At 29.2% G+C, this 22,462-nt stretch overlaps 1 protein-coding gene across 9 annotated transcripts in view; it reads right to left on the reverse strand.

The window, feature by feature from the left end:
• Nucleotides 1–22,462, reverse strand: part of LOC145252666 (cilia- and flagella-associated protein 337-like) — a 482,634-nt gene that overhangs the window by 101,392 nt on the left and 358,780 nt on the right. For all 9 annotated transcript variants that reach the window (XM_080112440.1, XM_080112445.1, XM_080112446.1 and 6 more), the window contains one exon: nt 20,982–21,146. In XM_080112440.1, coding sequence (XP_079968566.1) covers nt 20,982–21,146 — 165 coding nt within the window. The remainder of the gene's footprint in view (nt 1–20,981; nt 21,147–22,462) is intronic.

Here is a 22,462-nt window from a genome sequence, read left to right on the forward strand (position 1 = left end):
ACAATCAGACAAAAAAGTAAAAAAACAAAAACAAATAAACTATGAGTCAGAATCATTAAAAAGAAACAAAACACAAACTCTTTTTTCCACTGAAACTGAATGTCTAACGTGCAAAAGAGTCCCTACTCTTCAAAACTTATAACACTTCATTTTCTTCTTCAATGTTACAGTAGATTTCCTTTATATTTTGAACCATATTATCTTCTAGCTACTAGTAAAGTATCCATTTGTAAGAAATAATATATATATATATATATATATATATATATATATATATATATATATATATATATATATATATATGATTGAATATAAAATATATTTTTGACGTATATAATATAAAATATCATAATCTAATGCTACTGCAAATAAAATTCTCCATGGAAAAATACACAATTAGATTTCTTTGGTGTCACAACGACCCCGAATTTTAGAGTTTCAACACATTTCCTTTATATAAACACACAAAACTAAGAACTGGTCACGATTAATGCAAATATGCACAGTAAAAGCTTCAGCTATTCAAACCGCTTACCCACTAATTTATTTGTTGTTAATTTTGTGGAATCAACAAACATGACCAATTAAGTAATAAAACCAGCGACTGACAATGACCAGTTATTGAGACTAACGAAATTACGACTGCAAACTGAAATTGTTAGGAAATTTCAACAAACTACAATGTGATGAAATTCAACACATTACCATGTGATGAAATTTCAACACACTACAATGTGATTAATTTCAACACACTACAACGTGAGGAAATTTCAACACACTACAATGTGTTGAAATTTAAACACACTACAATGTGATGAAATTTACAAAACACTACAATGTGATGAAGTTTCAACACACTACAATGTGATGAAATTTCAACACATTACAATGTGATGAAATTTCAAAAAACATCATGGAAATGAAATTTCCACACACTACAATGTGAATGAAATTTCAACACATTACAATGTGAATGAAATTTACACACAACAATGTGATGAAAATAAAAAACACTACAATGTGATGAAACTCCAACACACTCCAATGTGATGAAATTTCAACACACTACAATGTGATGAAACTCCAACACATTACAATGTGACGAAACTCCAACACCATACAATGTGATGAAATTTCTACACACTACAATGTGATGAAATTTAAACAAACTATTATCTTATGAAACTTCTACACACTGCAATGGAATGAAATTTTAACACACTACAATGTGATGAAAAGTTAACACACTACAATGTGAAGAAATTTCAACACATTAAAATGTAATGAGATTTCAACACATTACAATGTGATGAAATTTCAACACACTACATTGTGATTAAATGTCAACACTCTACATTGCGATGAAATTTCAACACACTACATTGTGATGAAATTTTAACACACTATATTGCGATGAATTTTCAACACATTACAATGTGATGAATTTTCAACACGCAAGATTGTGATGAAATTTCAACACACTACATTGTGATGAAATTTCAACACACTACAATGTGATGGATTTTCAACACACTACATTGTGATGAAATTTCAACACAATATATTGTAATGATATTTTAACACACTACAATGTGATGAAAATTATACACACTAAATTGTGATTAAATTTCAACACATTACATTGTGATGAAATTTCAACACACTAAATTGTAATGAAATATCAACACACTACATTGTGATAAAATTTCAACACACTACATTGTGATAAAATTTCAACACACTACATTGTGATAAAATTTCAACACAGTACATTGTGATAGAATTTAAACACACTACAATGTGATAAAATTTCAACACACAAAAATTGTGAGGAAACGTCAACAAACTAAATTGTGATGAAATTTCAATGCACTAAATTTTGATGAAATTTCTACACACTACATTGTAATGAAATTACAACACACATTGTCGTGTGTTGAAATTTCATCACAATGTAGTGTGTTGAAATTTCATCACATTGTAGTGTGATGAAATTTCAACACACTACAATGTGATGAAATTTCAACACACTACATTGTGATGAAATTTCAACACACTACAATGTGATGAAATTTGAACACACTACAATGTGATGAAATTTGAACACACTACAATGTGATAAAATTTCAACCCACTACAATGTGATGAAATTTCAACACACTACAATGTGATGAAATTTCAACACACTACATTGTGATGAAATTTCAACACACTACAATGTGATGAAATTTGAACACACTACAATGTGATGAAATTTGAACACACTACAATGTGATGAAATTTCAACACACTACAATGTGATGAAATTTCAACACACTACAATGTGATGAAATTTCAACACACTACATTGTGATGAAATTTCAACACACTACATTGTGATGAAATTTGAACACACTACAATGTGATGAAATTTCAACACACTACAATGTGATGAAATTTCAACACACTACATTGTGATGAAATTTGAACACAGTACAATGTGATGAAATTTCAACACATTATATTGTGATGAAATTTCAACACACTACATTGTGATGAAATTTCAACACACTACAATGTGATGAAATTTGAACATACTACAATGTGATGAAATTTACACCACACTATATTGGGATAAAATTTCAAAACACTACAATGTGATGAAATTTCAACACACTACATTGTGATGACATTTCAACACACTACAATGTGATGAAATTTCAACCCACTACATTGTGATGAAATTTGAAAACACTACAATGTGATGAAATTTCAGCACACTACATTGTGATGAAATTTGAACACACTAAAATGTGATTAAATTTCAACACACTACAATGTGATGAAATTTCAACACATTACAATGTGATTAAATTTCAACACACTACAATGTGACGAATTTTCAACACACTACATTGTGATCATATTAACACACACTACATTGTGATAAATTTTTAACACACTAAATTGTGTTTTAATTTCAACACACTACATTGTGATGAATGTTCAACACACTACATTGTAATAAAATTTCAACTCACTACAATGTGATTAAATTTCAACACACTACAATGTAATGAATTTTAAACACACTACATTGTGATAACATTTCAACACACAACAATATGATATAATTTCAACACACTACAATGTGATGAATTTTCAACACGCTACATTGTGATGAAATTTCAACACACTACATTGTGATTAAATTTATACACACTACATTGTGATGAAATTTCAACACACTACATTGTGATGAAATTTCAACACACTACATTGTGATGAAATTTCAACACACTTCATTCTAATGAAATTTAAACACTCTACATTGTGATGAAATTTCAACACATTACAATGTGATTAAATTTCAACACACTACATTGTGATGAAATTTCAACACATTACAATGTGATTAAATTTCAACACACTACATTGTGATGAAATTTCAACACACTACATTGTGATGAAATTTCAACATATTACATTGTGATTAAATTTATACACACTACATTGTGATGAAATTTCAACACACTACATTGTGATGAAATTTCAACACACTACATTGTGATGAAATTTCAACACATTACAATGTGATTAAATTTCAACACACTACATTGTGATGAAATTTCAACACACTACATTGTGATGAAATTTCAACATATTACATTGTGATTAAATTTATACACACTACATTGTGATGAAATTTCAACACACTACATTGTGATGAAATTTCAACACACTACATTGTGATGAAATTTCAACACATTACAATGTGATTAAATTTCAACACACTACATTGTGATGAAATTTCAACACACTACATTGTGATGAAATTTCAACATATTACATTGTGATTAAATTTATACACACTACATTGTGATGAAATTTCAACACACTACATTGTGATGAAATTTCAACACACTACATTGTGATGAAATTTCAACACATTACAATGTGATTAAATTTCCACTTACTACAATGGGATTACATTTCAATACACTACTATGTTATAAAATATCAACACACTACGATTTGATGAAAATTAAATACACTACAATGTTAAAAAATTTAAACACACTACAATGTGACTAAATTTCACCAAACAACCATGTGATCAAATTTGCAAAACACTAAAATGTGATAACATTTCACCACACTAAAATGTAATGAAATTTCAACACATGCAATGTGATGAAAGTTAAACACACTAAAATATGATGAACCTCAAACTAGAATGGGATTAAATTTACACACACTACAATGTGATGAATTTTCAACACACTAGATTGTGATGAAAATTCAACACACTACATTCTAATGAATTTTAAACACACTACATTGTGATTAAATTTCAACACACAACAATATGATTAAATTTCAACACACTACAATGTGATGAATTTTCAACACACTACATTGTGATGAAATTTCACCACACTACATTGTGATGAAATTTCAACACACTACATTGTGATGAATTTTCAACACGCTACATTGTGTAAATTTCAACACACTACATTGTGATCAAATTTCAACACACTACTTTGTGATTAAATTTCAACACACTACATTGTGATGAAATTTAAACACACTACATTCTGATGAAATTTAAACACTCTACATTGTGATGAAATTTCAACACATTACAATGTGATTAAATTTCAACACACTACATTGTGATGAAATTTCCACACACTACATTGTGATGAAATTTCAGCATATTACATTGTGATTAAATTTATACACACTACATTGTGATGAAATTTCAACACATTACAATGTGATTAAATTTCAATACACTACATTGTGATTAATTTTCAACACACTATATTGTGATGAAATTTCAACACACTACATTGTGATGAAATTTCAACACACTACATTGTGATGAAATTTCAACACATTACAATGTGATTAAATTTCCACTTACTACAATGGGATTACATTTCAATACACTACTATGTGATTAAATTTCAACACACTACGCTTTGATGAAAATTAAATACACTACAATGTTAAGAAATTTAAACACACTACAATGTGACTAAATTTCACCAAACAACCATGTGATCAAATTTGCAAAACACTAAAATGTGATAACATTTCACCACACTAAAATGTAATGAAATTTCAACACATGCAATGTGATGAAAGTTAAACACACTAAAATATGATGAACCTTAAACTAGAATGGGATTAAATTTACACACACTGCAATGTGATGAAAGCTCAACACACTACAATGTGATGAAATTCATCACACTACAATGTGTTGAAATGTTAACAGACTACAATTTGATGAAATGTCAACACACTACTATGTGACGAAATTTACAAAAGACTACAATGTTATTAAATATCAACACATTACAATCTGATCGAATGTAAACACACTACAATGTGATGAAATTAAACACACTACAATGTCATGTAATTCCACCACACGCCAATGTGATGAAATTTCAACAAACTATAATGTGATACAATTTCAACAAACTACAAGTGATTAAACTCCAACACACTACAATATGATGAAATTTCAACACACTGCTATGTCATTAGATTTCAACACAAAATAATGTGATTAACTTTTATACACTACAATGTGATTAAATTTCAACAGTCTACAATGTGTTTAAATTTACACAGGCTACAACGTGACTGAATGTCAACAGACTAAAATTTGATGAAATTTCAACAAACTACCATGTGATGAAATTACAACAGACTACAATGTGATTAAATATCAATACCCTACAATGTGATGAAAATTTCAACACATTAAAATTTGACGATTTTCAAATAACTACAATGTGATGAATTTCAACACACTACAATGTGATAGAAATTTAACACACTACAATCTGATGAAACTTCATCACAGTACAATGTGATGGAACTTCAACACACTAGAATGTGATTAAATGTGAACACATTACAATGTGATGAAACTAAAACACACTACAATGTGAATAAACACAATGTGATTAAATTTCAACACCCTACAGTGTGATGTATCTTTAACACACTAGGATGTGATTAAATTTCAACAAACCACACTATAAGGTTATAAAATTCCAACACACTACTATGTGATGCAATTTCAACACACTAAAATGTGATTAAATTTTAAAGCAATGTGATGAACCTTCAACACATAACCATGAGATGAAATCTCAACACACTAAAATGTAATGAAATTTAAACACACTACAATGTGATTAAATTTCAACACATTACAACGTGATAAAACTAAAGCACACTACAATGTGAATAAACTTCCACACACTACAATGTGAAGAAATTTCCACACCCTACAATGTGATGAAACTTCAACACACTACAATATGATAAAATTTCAACACACTACAATGTGATGAAACTTAAGCACAGCACGATGTGATGAAATTTCAACAGACTACAATGTGATGAAATTTCAAGACACTACAATGTTATGAAATTTCAACACACTACAATGTGATGACATTTGAACACACTACAATGTGATGAAATTTCAAGACACTACAATGTGATGAAACTTAAGCAAACTACAATGTGAATAAACTTCAACACACTACAATGTGATGAAATTATAACACACTACAATGGTATGAAATTTCAACACACTACAATGTGATGAAATTTCAACACATTACAATGTGATGAAATTTGAACACACTACATGGTGATGAAATTTCAACACACTACAATTTGATGAAACTTCAACACACTACAATGTGATGAAATTTACAAAACACTACAATGTTATGAGATTTCAACACACTACAATGTGATAAAATTTCAACACGCTACGATGTGATGAAATTTCAACACACTACAATGTTATGAAATTACCAGACTCTACTCTGTGATTAATCTTCAACACACAACAATATGACGAAATTTCAAATCACTGCTATGTCATTAGATTTCAATACACTAATGTGATTAACTTTAATACACTACAATGTTACGAAATTTTAAAACACTACAATGTGATAAAACTTCAACAGACTACAATGTGATGAAATTTAAACCCACTACAATGTTAAGTAATTTCAATACACAACAATGTCATGAAACCTTACACCACTATAATGTGATGAAATTTCATCAAACTACAATGTGATGAAACGTCAACACACTGCAATGTGATGAAATTCCAACAAACTTCACTATCTAGAACACACTACAATGTGATGAAATTTCAACACACTCCAATGTGATTTAATTTTAACACACTACAGTGTAATAAAAATTTAACACATTTAAATGTGATCAAAATTCAACACACTACAGTGTAATGTAATTTCAACACACTATATTGTGATTAAATTCCGATACACTACAATGTGATGAAAGTGCAACACACTAAAATGTGATGAAAATTCAACACACTACAATATGACGAAATTTTATACACTACAATGTGATTAAACTTCAACAGACTACAATGTGAATAAATTTCAACACCTACAATGTGATGAAATTTCAACAAACTTCAATGTCATGAAATTTGGACACACTACAATGTGATGAATTACAACACACTACAATGTGATGAAAATTCAAAACAATACAATGTGGTGAAATTTCAACACACTACAATATGATTAAAATTCAACACACTACAATGTGATGAAATGTCAACACACTACAATGTGATGAAATTTCAACACACAACAATGTGATGAAATATCAACATGCAACAATGTGATGAAAATTCTACATACAAGAATGTGATTAAAATGCCACACACAACAATGTGATGAAAATGCCACACCCTACAATATGATGAAATTTCAACACACAACAATGTGATTAAATTTCAACACACTACAATGTGATGAAAATTCAATGCACGACAATGTGATGAAATTTCAACACACAGCAATGTGATGAAATGTCACCACACAGCAATGTGGTGAAATGTCACCACACAACAATGTGATGAAATTTCAACACACAACAATGTGATGAAATGTCAACACGCAACTACGTGATGAAATTTCAACACACAACAATGTGATGAAATTTCAACACACAACAATGTGATGAAATGTCAACACACTAACTACAATGTGATGAGAATTCAACACACTACAATGTGATGAAATTTTAACACACTACAATGTTCTTAAAATTTAACACACTTCAATGTGATCCAAATTCAAAACACTACAATGTAATGTAATTTCAACACACTAGATTGTGATGAAATTCCGATACACTACAATGTGATGAAAATGCAACACACTATAATGTGATGAAACTTCAACACACTGCAATATGATGAAACTTGAACACACTACAATGTGATGAAAGTGTGACACACTACAATGTGATAAAATTTTCATTAACTGCAATGTGATTAAACTTCAGCATACTAAAATGTGTTGAAAATTCAACATACTACAATGTGATGAAATTTCAACACACTACAATGTGATGAAATTTCAACACTCTACAAAGTTATGAAATTTCAACACACTACAATGTTATGAAACTTGAACACACTACAATGTCATCAAATTTCAACACTCTACAATGTTATGAAATGTCCACACACTAGAATGTGATTAAATTTCAACACACTACAATGTGATGAAATTACAACACTCTACAATGTGATGAAATTACAACAGACTACAATGTGATGAAAATTCAGAACACTACAATGTGATTAAACTTCAACACACTACAATGTGATGAAAATTCACCACCTTACGATGTGATTAAAAGTCAACACAGTATGATGTTATTAAAATTCAACACACTAGAATGTGATAAAAATTCAATACACTACAATGTGATTGAAATTCAACACACTACAATGTGATGAAAATTCAACACACTACAATGTGATTGAAATTCAACACACTACAATGCTATGAAAATGCAACACAGTACAATGTGATGAAACTTCAACACCCTACAATGTGATGAAAATTCAACACACTACAATGTGATGAAAATTCAGCACACTATAATGTGTTTAAAATTCAACACACTACAATGTGATGAAAATTCCACTCTTCGCTGCGGCCTGCTCCCTGAAATGTTTGCCTATTGCCAGTCTTACTCCAACTTCTGTTCTGGTTTCAGATCATTCCTGTAGTTTCTACTCCATCTCCGACTCCTGCAGTGTAAGCACGTGCTCCTCTCTCTCTCCAGCTTCTGTTTTGGCTTCTGTTCTGTTCCTTCTTATTGCTCCCACATCTCCAGCTCCTGCTTTTTCAGGATTGATCCACGTCTTGTCCTTCTTAGGTTCAATCAACGTCCTATACTAGCCTATTTCTGCTGATCTAGCTCATGACGACACCCACACGAACTGGACTTACCTGAGAAACCTTAGTACACCACAGGGACATTCGTGTGACTTCATCTGAAACCCTTCCTGATGCCCAGGTTCAAAAGGCATTATTTTTGTCGAAAAGCTCTTTCTTCAGTCATTCTCTATCATTCCCTTTTATAATTTTAGTGCAATAAATACAATCTCGATCTTTTACACTGTTCATCTTTGTCCCCCTTTTTTGCAATAGTGTTTGTGCCTACTTTAATGCGTTGAGTTTTACAACTAAGAATTGTTGTAAGACTCAGCAAACCTTTACAACATAGGTCGACAACTTTAACTTAACTAAGAAAAGAATAAGAGAGAAATAATTTTTTTTTCATTGTCGTTTTTAATCTTTTAACATTATATCAGATAAACAAAAAATAAGAATAAAAACAAATTTCATTCATGTTAAAATTAGATACGATATCATCAACTACAAACATTGATTTTCTCTTGTAGAAAATATTATCTACATCAACTGAGACGAACAAATCTATTTGAACTCATTAATATATGAGAGGCGGTCAAAAAGTAATGCCTCCTAATTTTTATTACGTCCAAATGAACCAAAGGGGATTGCAAATTGCATTGTCATGATGACTGAACTTATATATTCATAACTTTAAAGTTTCATTTCTCTGTTGCAGATATTGACGGTGTGAGACTTGTGACTCAACCATTTATGGTGGTTGAATTTTACATTAATAACGGTTATATTAGAGCTAGGGTTAAAACTTTTATGACATGAACAATCCCGGGCAATTTTCGCTTGCCTTGCTGACTCCATTTGTTTAGTCGATGAAGCAACCCCAAACAAAGAAAAATAATCTAAGCTAGCGGATTTGGGATTGATAATAATATATTAATACATTAATATTAATAGTCTTTACAATAAAACCATGTATTTACATAACATTCTAGTGAAGCGTTGTTTATGCTACAACCGAGAGTAGTACCTTACCCTGAGGTCATCTTCCCAAGGTCTTCTCGGGGTGAGAAACATCTTGATGGAAAATTACCTAGAGGAGCGATTATATACAGTTGGTGCTGGACTGATAAGAAGACACAGGGATATGATGCAGTGATCACGGATTTGGTGAGAATCGACCGGAAAGCTTCAGTTCCTAACCTGTTACCCCCTTATATAAGCTTATGTACGAGCGATTTTGAATAAAAGAGAAGAGTTTAGAGAAGAGATTTCGAGGATCAGACTCGACATAAGACAGCCTGGAATGAGGCCATGACCGGGCGTTGAGCTGTATGACAACATAGAATACCGTCCTGTTATCTCTTCTTCTAGCTGCAAGACACCTGGTTGAGTACGCCTGTCATGTTATGGTTCTTACATGAAAATGGATTCGTAGCTCGTGAAAATTTCCCTGCTTCTAAGAACAATTCATAACATTGATGCTTATCGCTGGCAAACCCTTACCATCATCGTATAAGCGATCTGATAGTGACAACATTAAAAAAAGAAAGAAAGGACGCGCTAACTTGTTTGTAACTGTTGATTGCGACACAATCAAAGATTTACGATACATGAAAAGGGTATATCTTCGAACGGACATCATGATTTCAAGCACTTATATAGAAAGTGGAACGATAAAAGTGTCACCCTTAAGAAAACAACACTACAGCTTTATTTAAAAACTTTTATTGAAATAATCAATTCAGATAATTATGTAGTAGAGCTCAAGCTGACATCTAATCAATCGCTGCCTCGATACAAGTCCGGAACCGAGAGCATGCTTTTTCCACAAGCGCCAGAACTGAGAGCATGCTTTTTTTCACAAGCACTGTCTCGGTACAGATCCAAGACTGAGAGCATGCTTTTTTTCACGAGCACTGACTCGGTACAGATCCGAAACTGAGAGCATGCTTTTTCTACAAGCGCCAACTGTAGCTTGGCGAATACTCGGCGGATGGCGGCGATCAAGCTTGCTTTAGTGTTGTGGAAGGTCAAATTGGTAATGTTTTCAATGTATGACCAAACAAATTAGTCCAGCAGGTTCAGGTCAGAGGGAAGGGTACTAGTGAAAGAAGGGTACAAATCGTAGCACTCCTTATTTCTCCCTTACTTTCCCTCTCTGCCCTGTCGACCTATTCCACAAATCCTAAAACTCCATTATGAAAAGTCTCCAGAAAAAATACACGATTAAACCCAGACCCTAAACTTCCGATGTAAACCCTCACTACCATGTCTTCTTCTCCAAAATAAGAGATCTATGTTCAAACCTTCCAGAGGTTGAAATCCAATTACAGGAGAACAAACCAGATCTATTCTTCTTAAGCGAATTTCTCCATTGCTTATGACCTAACTTAGATTGTTCACGAACCCACCCGTGTGCCCGACTCTGACGGTAAGTATGCAAGTCTCTCAGACTTTTATCTCACAACTTGCCCTGAGCTATGTTCATCTTCCACTGGGATTTTCCAACCACTCGATTGTATCAGTTAAGATAAAAACAAAATGTAATAAGTCTCCAGACATACTTCATGTATGTATATGGATACTCTATAGTTGACTGGGATAGCTTTCGTAGATTTATATCTGATCTACCTCTACGCTCCATATTTAAAAAGAACGTGTCCTCTATAGTGTCAGACCTGACAGAATGGTTAATTGTAGATATAGCCGTAGACCCTCCAAAATTTCCATAAAAAACTTAACAGCCAGCCATGGTTCTCTCTAGAATATGCTGCTGTCATTGTGCACAGAAATCACAATTTCCATTGCTTCTAACGTAATAGATGTATTAAAACTAAAGCCACCTTCAGGACTGCCTGCAACCACTGTAAAAGAGTAATGAAGAACGCGGAGGAGTTGTATGCTCAGTCTGTTAACTCCAAAGTAGCTGAGCAGTGGCTTGGTTTTGGCAAATGACAAACAGAGTCCTGAATAGAAGTATGTGCTCTATCTCAATCATCAGTCAGCATCAGACAAAGCCAAACTGTTTGAAAAAAACTTTGCATCTAATTATATCCTATGCGATCATGGCCACCAACCTTCGTATTTCCTCCTGTGTCTGAAAATACACTATGCGACATACACTAAATATAATAAAGGCGCAATTTGTAATTGTATTCTTAAAAATGCTCTTTTCATACATTCAAGTAAGGCATATTTTCCATACATGCAGCCATCAAACAAGGCGCGAATGTAAAGTTTGGCCATAATAAGTCAAACTTGATATACCCAAATGGAACTGTATTTGACATTAAAGAAAATGTCCGACTATATTATTTAAAAAGTATAGTTCCCTCAAAAACTGCTTATCACGAATTGGAAATCTGGCATAAAATTCTGGGACACTGCAACACAGCTGATATTAAAAAGTTACCAAATGTAGTCGAAGGCATGAAAATAATACCTTCAGACGATCTCCCAAATTGTGATATTTGTGCACAGGGAAAAATGGCGAAATATATAAGCAAAACACCCGACAAAAAGGCCACGAAAATTCTTTTACTTGTGCACTGTGACTTGGCAGGCCCAATAACCCCGATGGAAGAGATAACTACAGGTATGCATTAAATTTTGTTGACGATAATTCAGGTTTAATTATGATTTATTTTTAAAAAAGCAAATCCGACACTATCCTCGCCACTGACATCGCCTCGTACGGCTCGGTAAAATGTCTTCATTCAAACAATGGAGCTGAAGTTACTAGTAAAGACTTTGCATTTCTATTAATTACCATCGTATTAAACACGAGAAATCAGCGCCTTATTCCTCATTTCAAAAATGGCACCACTGAAAGAGCATAGCGGACCCTTTTCGAAATGACAAGATGGCTACTTATTTAATCAAAATTATCCCCAAGTTTATGGACATACACTTTAATAGCGTATATCAGAAAAAGATCGTTCAATAAAAAATTAGGCAAAACCCCGTATAAAGCGTTTTGCAGTGTAATACCCCAGTTGAACTGAATGCATACATGTGGTTACATTTTTTTGCACTCATGGAAAATACCCGTAAACTAAATATTAAAAGCGAAAAAGGTATTTTCATAGATTACGATAAAAGTAGTCGAACTTATTTAATCTACTTTCCGCCCCCCCCTCCAAAAACATAAAAAGTTAGATATGTAAAATTCACTGATACATTTAATTTAAAAAATGAAGAACCAGCGGACGAAAAGCGTGTTTTTGTCAGTCACAAACAAACGAAAATTGCAGAAAATTTACTGACTCGATAATGGATTGAAAAAAGCCAAACTTCTGAAAAATTGAAAGTCTATAAGACTACGCAACAGATTACTGTTATTTGTTGAAAAACCACCAGAAAGAGGCGCTTAATTCAGAAAATCACAGAGAATAGAAAAACGCTATGCAATCCGAATTGGAAGCTTTATCTGAAAATAATACGTATGAAAATAATACATATGAAATAATACATATGAAAATAATACATATGAAAATAATACATATGAAAATAATACATATTAAAATAATGCACATTAAAATAATACATATGAAAATAATACATATGAAAATAATACATATGAAAATAATACACATTAAAATAATACATATGAAAATAATACATATGAAAATAATACCTATGAAAATAATACACATTAAAATAATACATATGAAAATAATACACATTAAAATAATACATATGAAAATAATACACATTAAAATAATACATATGAAAATAATACACATTAAAATAATACACATTAAAATAATACACATTAAAATAATACACATTAAAATAATACACATTAAAATAATACATATGAAAATAATACATATGAAAATAATACACATTAAAATAATACACATTAAAATAATACATATGAAAATAATAAACATTAAAATAATACATATGAAAATAATACATATGAAAATAATACATATGAAAATAATACATATGAAAATAATTCATATGAAAATAATGCATATGAAAACATTACATATGAAATAATACATATGAAATAATACATATGAAATAATACATATGAAAATAATACATATGAAATAATACATATGAAAATAATACATATGAAAATAATACATATGAAAATAATACGCATTAAAATAATACATATGAAAATAATACCTATGAAAATAATACATATGAAAATAATACATACGGAAATAATACATATAAAAATAATACATATGAAAATAATACATATAAAATAATATATATTAAAATAATACACATTAAAATAATACATATAAAAATAATACATATGAAAATAATACATATGAAATAATACACATTGAAATACTACACATTAAAATAATACATATTAAAATAATACATATGAAAATAATACATATAAAATAATACATATTAAAATAATATATATGAAAATAATACATATTAAAATAATACATATTAAAATAATACATATTAAAATAATACATATTAAAACAATACATATGAAAATAATACATATTAAAATAATACATATGAAAATAATACATATGAAAATAATACATTGTAAAATAATACATATGAAAATAATACATATTAAAATAATACATGTTAAAATAATACATATTAAAATAATACATATGAAAATAATACATATTAAAATAATACATATTAAAATAATACATATGAAAATAATACATATAAAATAATATATATGAAAATAATACATATTAAAATAATATATATGAAAATAATACATATTAAAATAATACATATTAAAATAATACATATTAAAATAATACATATGAAAATAATACATATTAAAATAATACATATGAAAATAATACATATGAAAATAATACATATGAAAATAATATATATTAAAATAATACATATGAAAATAATACATATTAAAATAATACATATGAAAATAATACATATGAAAATAATACATATTAAGATAATATATATTAAAATAATACATATGAAAATAATACATATAAAATAATATATATGAAAATAATACATATTAAAATAATACATATGAAAATAATACATATTAAAATAATACATATGAAAATAATACATATTGAAATAATATATATTAAAATAATACATATTAAAATAATACATATTAAAATAATACATATTAAAATAATACATATAAAATAATACATATAAAATAATACATATTAAAATAATACATATTAAAATAATACATATTAAAATAATACATATAAAATAATACATATTAAAATAATACATATTAAAATAATACATATGAAAATAATACATATTAAAATAATACATATGAAAATAATACATATGAAAATAATACATATGAAAATAATACATATGAAAATAATACATATTAAAATAATATATATGAAAATAATACATATTAAAATAATACATATTAAAATAATACATATTAAAATAATACATATTAAAATAATACATATTAAAATAATATATATTAAAATAATACATATAAAATAATACATATTAAAATAATACATATTAAAATAATACATATTAAAATAATACATATAAAATAATACATATTAAAATAATACATATTAAAATAATACATATGAAAATAATACATATTAAAATAATACATATGAAAATAATACATATGAAAATAATACATATTAAAATAATACATATGAAAATAATACAAAGGGAAATAATACATATGAAAATAATACATATGAAAATAATACACATTAAAATAATGCATATGAAAATAATACATATGAAATAATACACATTGAAATAATACACATTAAAATAATACATATTAAAACAATACATACGAAAATAATACATATAAAATAATATATATTAAAATAATACATATGAAAATAATACATATGAAAATAATACATACAAAATAATACATATAAAATGATACACATTAAAATAATACATATGAAATAATACACATTGAAATAATACATATGAAAATAATACATATAAAAATAATACATATTAAAATAATACCTATGAAAATAATACATATAAAATAATACCTATGAAAATAATACATATTAAAATAATACATATGAAAATAATACATAGGGAAATAATATATATGAAAATAATACATATTAAAATAATACATATTGAAATAATACATATGAAATAATACATGAAAATAATACATATGAAAATAATACCTATGAATAATGCATATGAAAATAATATATATGAAATTATACATATGATAACTAGAGGATAATAATATAATTTTCATCGCTGGATTTTACCAAAAAATTACGGCCTCTGGAAGTCTAACTTTTAAAGCAAGATTTCTTGCAAAAGGTTTTTACCACATTTCTAGGGTCGAATATTTTGCCACATCGATAAATTTTACGACAATTAGAATTTTGTTGCAATTTGCCGCTCAATACAATTTATAAATACATCAAATGGATGTAAAAAATGCTTATTCAAATGCTCCGATTGACTGTGAGATTTATATTTACCCCCGAGAGATTTAAATTGAAAAATAAAAAACAAAGCGCTAACAATTGGTATTTAATAGAACAAGAATTCATGCAGTATCCCGTAGACGCGTGAATATATACCAAAAATAAAGCTAATAGATTTTTTTTTGGTATTTTGGGTTGACGATATATTACTCGTCTCAAATTTTGACAACACTTTAAAAATAAATTAAAAAAAAATAATAAATAACACTTTCAAAAATAAATTAAATAAAAATGTAAAATGGCTGATCTTGGACAATTGTCATGGTTCCTCGGTATAAAGTTTACTTGTGAAAATGAAACAATAAAAATCACAGTACATTGACAAAATCCTGCTGAAATTTGGAATGGAAGATTCTAAAAAGCGTATAACTCACGTTGAGATTGATATAAATAAAAATACAGAGACCGAAACTAAATTAATAGACGGTCGATTATACAGAGACATTATTGGAAGTCTAATTTATTTGATAACCGCCACCAGGCCTGATGTTACACTGTAACAAAACTATCTCAAAACTTATCAAAATCGACAATTAAGTACTTAACTCGTACAAAACAAGTCATTCGTTACTTAAAAGGAACCCAAGGAACAATCTTAAGTATTTAAAAAGTCGACATATCCCTTAAATTTAGAAAGCTTTTCGGAGGTTCTTGTCTTCCTAACGAAATTAACTAGAACATTACATCATCATCATCATCATCATCATCATCATCATCATCATCATCATCATCATCATCATCATCATCATCATCATCATCATCATCATCATCATCAACAACAACAACAACAACAACAACAACAACAACAGAAGAAGAAGAAGAAGAAGAAGAAGAAGAAGAAGATTTTAGCCCTTTCTACCTGTGAAGCAGTTTATTACACTTTTACACTCGGGCAGGAAGCTATTTTTCTAAGCACTCTTTTAAAGTCTATTTTCAAACCAGATCTAAGCAAAAACCAATAGTAATACATTGTGACAACCAGAGTAGCATCTTATTAGCAAACAACTCTATAGTTCATCAAAGGTCGAAGCATATTGATATCAAATATCATTCAATAAGACATGAAATCCGTAAAACAATCTATTACTCTTCATTATGCAGAATCAGAAAATAATATAACCGACGTTTTTACTAAACCTGTAACAAAAATAAAGTTAAAACATTTAATCGCTGAAATTTAAAAAAATTAATCTTGAATAAATTTATTTTTAGAAACTCAAAATAAGAAGTAAAAAAAAAACGAAAAAAAAAAAAAAGTAAATTGTCCCGGGTACGATGGTGAACTACGATCATTTTGTTTCTTGTCTTCCTAACCAACTAAAATATATAACAAAATATTTCGAGTTTTTGTTTAACAAAAAATAAATAAAAGAAAAAATGTATATATATTTAAAAAAGTATGTACATCTGTATGTATTTGTGTGTGTATATATGTGTGTATATCTGTATTTGTGTGTATAAATATTTGAAAAGTAGGTATATCTGTATATATTCTTTGTGACATGAGCTTTAAATTGGACTATGTATTTAAATCAAAATTTAAATACTTAATTTTAGGCTGACGAGATATATCGTTTTTGTTTTTCATATTTCGTCACCGAGATAAAATAAAACATGATTCCCACAAGATAGGCTAGTGCAGTAGTCGTTTTTGAAGTGAGAAAGAGTCTACTAATGTACCCCCACCCGTTAAAACTTGCAGAGACATTACTTTTGGGACGATCCTTATTTAATTATAGTAAACTCTATGCAATGATGTGTAAGCATGTACTTAATAAAGAACAAAGTGTGATACATATATTTTCACTATACAAAACAAGCCAATCGTGTATATGCCTTAATCATGTTGCTCTTACACTACAATCTAAAAGGTAGTTGTCTATGCTGTGTTTGTGTATGTTTGTATATCCAGCTAAAAGTCTAACTAAAAGTCTAAGAAGTTTACTAAAAGACCAACAAATGTGAGATGATGTAATTGTTGTTGGTGTTGCTGTTTCAACACCAGTTTCCAATGCATGGAAAATTCTGCATCAAACGCAAGATGTGCAAGTATGACATGACTAAATTTTTTTTCACTTTGTTCAAAGTTTTCAGCTTAGCATCATTTAATGAAATCGGTTCGTTTTTGTGCATAACAAGTCATAAAGAGGATAAGGAGATCCGCGGAGTATAAGATATACGTTAGTAATATGAGATAATGTGCGTAATAATTAAGTAGAGAGAAAAATGGCGAAATGAAGTGGTTGACATTTTCACTGCTTAAATATCAACGTTGAAATGCAGATTTACCTTTATGATATTATAATAAATGCCAGACTTATAATTTTTTAGAAAACTTTATTCATTTATAATCATTTACCACATGAGAAATGTATTTACTTTGATATATTTTCAATAAATGGCAAGATATGTTAAAAAATCAATGAATACTTTTCTGTCAATATATAAAATGATTTAACAAACGCATGTGTAAACATCTGCTTCTAATATTAACAAACAATGGAAGCGTTGCGGCTTATACATCATTTATATTATTCAAAATGATTTTATCAACCGGATTTTACTTTTCACATGGTTTAGAAGTGGTATAAGCGCCTATGCTACGCATCCAATTATATTTGATTAATGCAAACACAGAAAGAAGAGATTTAAACACAAATATCTACAAACCCATCTGAACTTAAACCCTGTGTATCGCTTTATTACAGGTCAGTATTTAAAAAATTTTGAAATTGCTATGAAACGCAAAAAAGTGAAACTTGATACACTGGAAGAGCATAACAAGGTGGTTTGTTTCCCTGAGTTTTGTAGAATTTGAACAAATATTTTGAAAGTTTGCTAATTTTTCTATTTTCTGGTAATTTTAAGTGTGTATCACTTTATTCCAATTGTCTAAAAATGTACATTTTCAGTAATAAAACAATATTCTAACTTCATATTTCTCTTTATAGAAAATAAAGAACATATCCATAATAATATTAGCTTAAAATAAGAACGAATTTCACATTATTTTGTGTAAGAAAATATTTATTTATCAACGTAACTACTATGCTTCAAAATCACTTTGAACAACCGCTTGTCAACTGATGATGTCAATCGGCCAATTTGAGATGATGTAATACAATAGGAAACTTCCAAAATCTTCCTTCAAAGTTCATCTTTCGACGAAAATTGGACACCTTCATAAACTATCATCTTTATTATTGGCTGAGTGGGATGGCACATTATCGTGAATAAAAATCAGTTTGCGTTGACACGTCAATGGAAGATCATCAAGCTATGGTGACAAATGCTTATTTAAAAATAAAATATGACAGACTTGTCAGTTTGACACCTTGTGACACTTGAAATAAGTCCAATGAGATCATCTCAAATTATTCCAGCCCAAAACATGACACTCCACCGCCCTGTTGACGACGGAATCGATAAGGGATAGGGAATCCAAGAGGACTCCAAACTTGGGCCTACCCATCTGGTTCATCAAGGGTTCAAAGCTGGTTTTCATGTTCAAGCCAAACGTTTTCCTTATGAATTTGTTTAAAACAGGTCATACTATAGCAATTTCGTTTAAGACATTACAGCTTGTCTTTCTGGACAAGGAAGGTATTCCAGCCTTGTCAAATATAGCAGCGCTGTTGCTGCCCGACTGCTTGATAAGTTGACAACGAATTTTTCTAACATCACGAGCAGAAACTGACTTTCTTGTGTTTTTGTCCTTCCTTGGTTTGATATTTGGATTTTCAACGAATGAAGACAATGTTCTTTGATCTCTTCCAAGCTCCTTGGCTAGATATATGAGAAATAAACCTTTTACAAGGCCTGCAACAACATGTTCCTTTTCATTAGCTGTCAATCAACCCTTTCTAGGCATGTTGGGAGACCTGCAATAAAGTGATACACACTTAAAATATCCAGAAAATAGAAAAATAGCATAATTTTCAAAATATTTGTTCAAATAAGGCACCTCGTTATGCTCTTCCAGTGTACCAAATTTCACTTCTCTGCATTTCATAGCAATTTCAAAATTAAAATAATATTGACCTGCAATAAAGCGATACACAGGGTTTATTTCAGTTTAGAAGATGTTCCTTCATATTGAAATGTTTCAAACAGCATTCTTAAAATATTAAAAATTATCAGGGTTAACATTTCTATTTTATTTATAAGGACACATCTTCAGTGTTATAATTTCTGAATTTTAATGGCTATAAAATATGTGAAATATGATTTAGAATTCTTAAAAACATGATCGCACAGACAAAAAAATTACCTTAATAGAACCATTCCTCGCGCCAGTTAGTAGACGACGCCACGAAGCATCAAATTTCATGCTTGTTATTTCTTCGTTGCCATGTGCATTAGAAAACACAATAGCTTTGCTTCCTGTCTCAATATCCCACACTGCAACAGCGGAAGAGTCACATCCAGTGACAACCTGAGAACACCAAAATGAGAGGATACAAAAAACACAGTAAACTATTTCATTTTTTATTTTATAAATCATTTCCATTGTTTAGAGGGCAATCATACTAAATTATCAATAAATAAGAAGTGTATATTTTCTCAGAAGAAACTTCGTTTAAATAACATGGGAAAACATTTCTAGTTCACGTGTGAAAAAAACGTTTCTATTTGAAAATTTCAATTAATTAAATTTTGGAACATTATTGTCTAATTTTTTATTTTTGTCAAGGTTTTGAATTGAGAATAAAATAAAAGCTTAATATAAAAAAAAATATTTCGTCATTAAATTGTCTTTAATTGGATGCAAGTGGTAATCACCTGCCACTTAATTGGATGCAAGTGGTAATCACCTGCCACTGATAGACGCATTTGTTTAATGGCTTAAAGCATGATTTGGTGATTATTCAACGAAATTTTTAGTTCTTGCCATTCAATGCGCGTGTTACATTATACATTTATGAATGTATAACATATTTCTCGTTACATTCTGAAGATGCGTGCAGGCTGTTAGGGTTAGGGTTAGTGCTGATTACATAGTCATACAGTTATAACGCATGCAGAACTAAAATGTTGCAAATAAATTTTGCTTCATATTTGTTTGTTTACCCTATGACAATCGAAATCATGTAAGAGATTTTTGTCCAAACTGTAATAAAGATTTAAAACATAACCTTTATATTTCTTTAAATTCTACATAAATCGACACAAAAGTAGTGCGAAAAGTTTGTGCGGTGAGTTAATTTATCGATCTCATTTGCAAATTAAAATATGTCAGATTTCCGTTGAATTTGAGCCGTACACAATCAAACACGAAAGGATCGGGTTAAGCGTAAAAACATTTGAGACGCCAATGAAACGAGTAAGGAATTTAAAGGAATAATTGGAGCATGACAACGTATGAGACATCCAAATAAAAAGGAACACCTACAATCAAATTCTACGTTAAAATCAAACCGTTTTTACTTCAGTCGTATATCTATTGCATTTTCTAATAAAAATGCAATAAATATACGAATTCTATGTGTTAGCATTTATTATTCATATTCAAATTGGATTTAATTTGCATTTAATATGTTGGATATACCTACTTCAATGAAAATATGGCATGTGTAAATATATTTATTCACATGTGTGAGTGTCTTCAAATATTACAAAAAGTTCAACTGCAGACTCTTTCAAATAACAAATAATGCTATACTTTTAATAACTAAAAATTTGATTGAAAAACGCATAAATCAACATTAACATAAGCTTTCAATAAGAAACCGGAGTAGATCAAATAATTGC

This window comes from Euprymna scolopes, chromosome 29 (genome assembly GCF_053919585.1).
Source record: "Euprymna scolopes isolate OS-2025 chromosome 29, ASM5391958v1, whole genome shotgun sequence".
Taxonomy (NCBI): Eukaryota; Metazoa; Mollusca; class Cephalopoda; order Sepiida; family Sepiolidae; genus Euprymna; species Euprymna scolopes.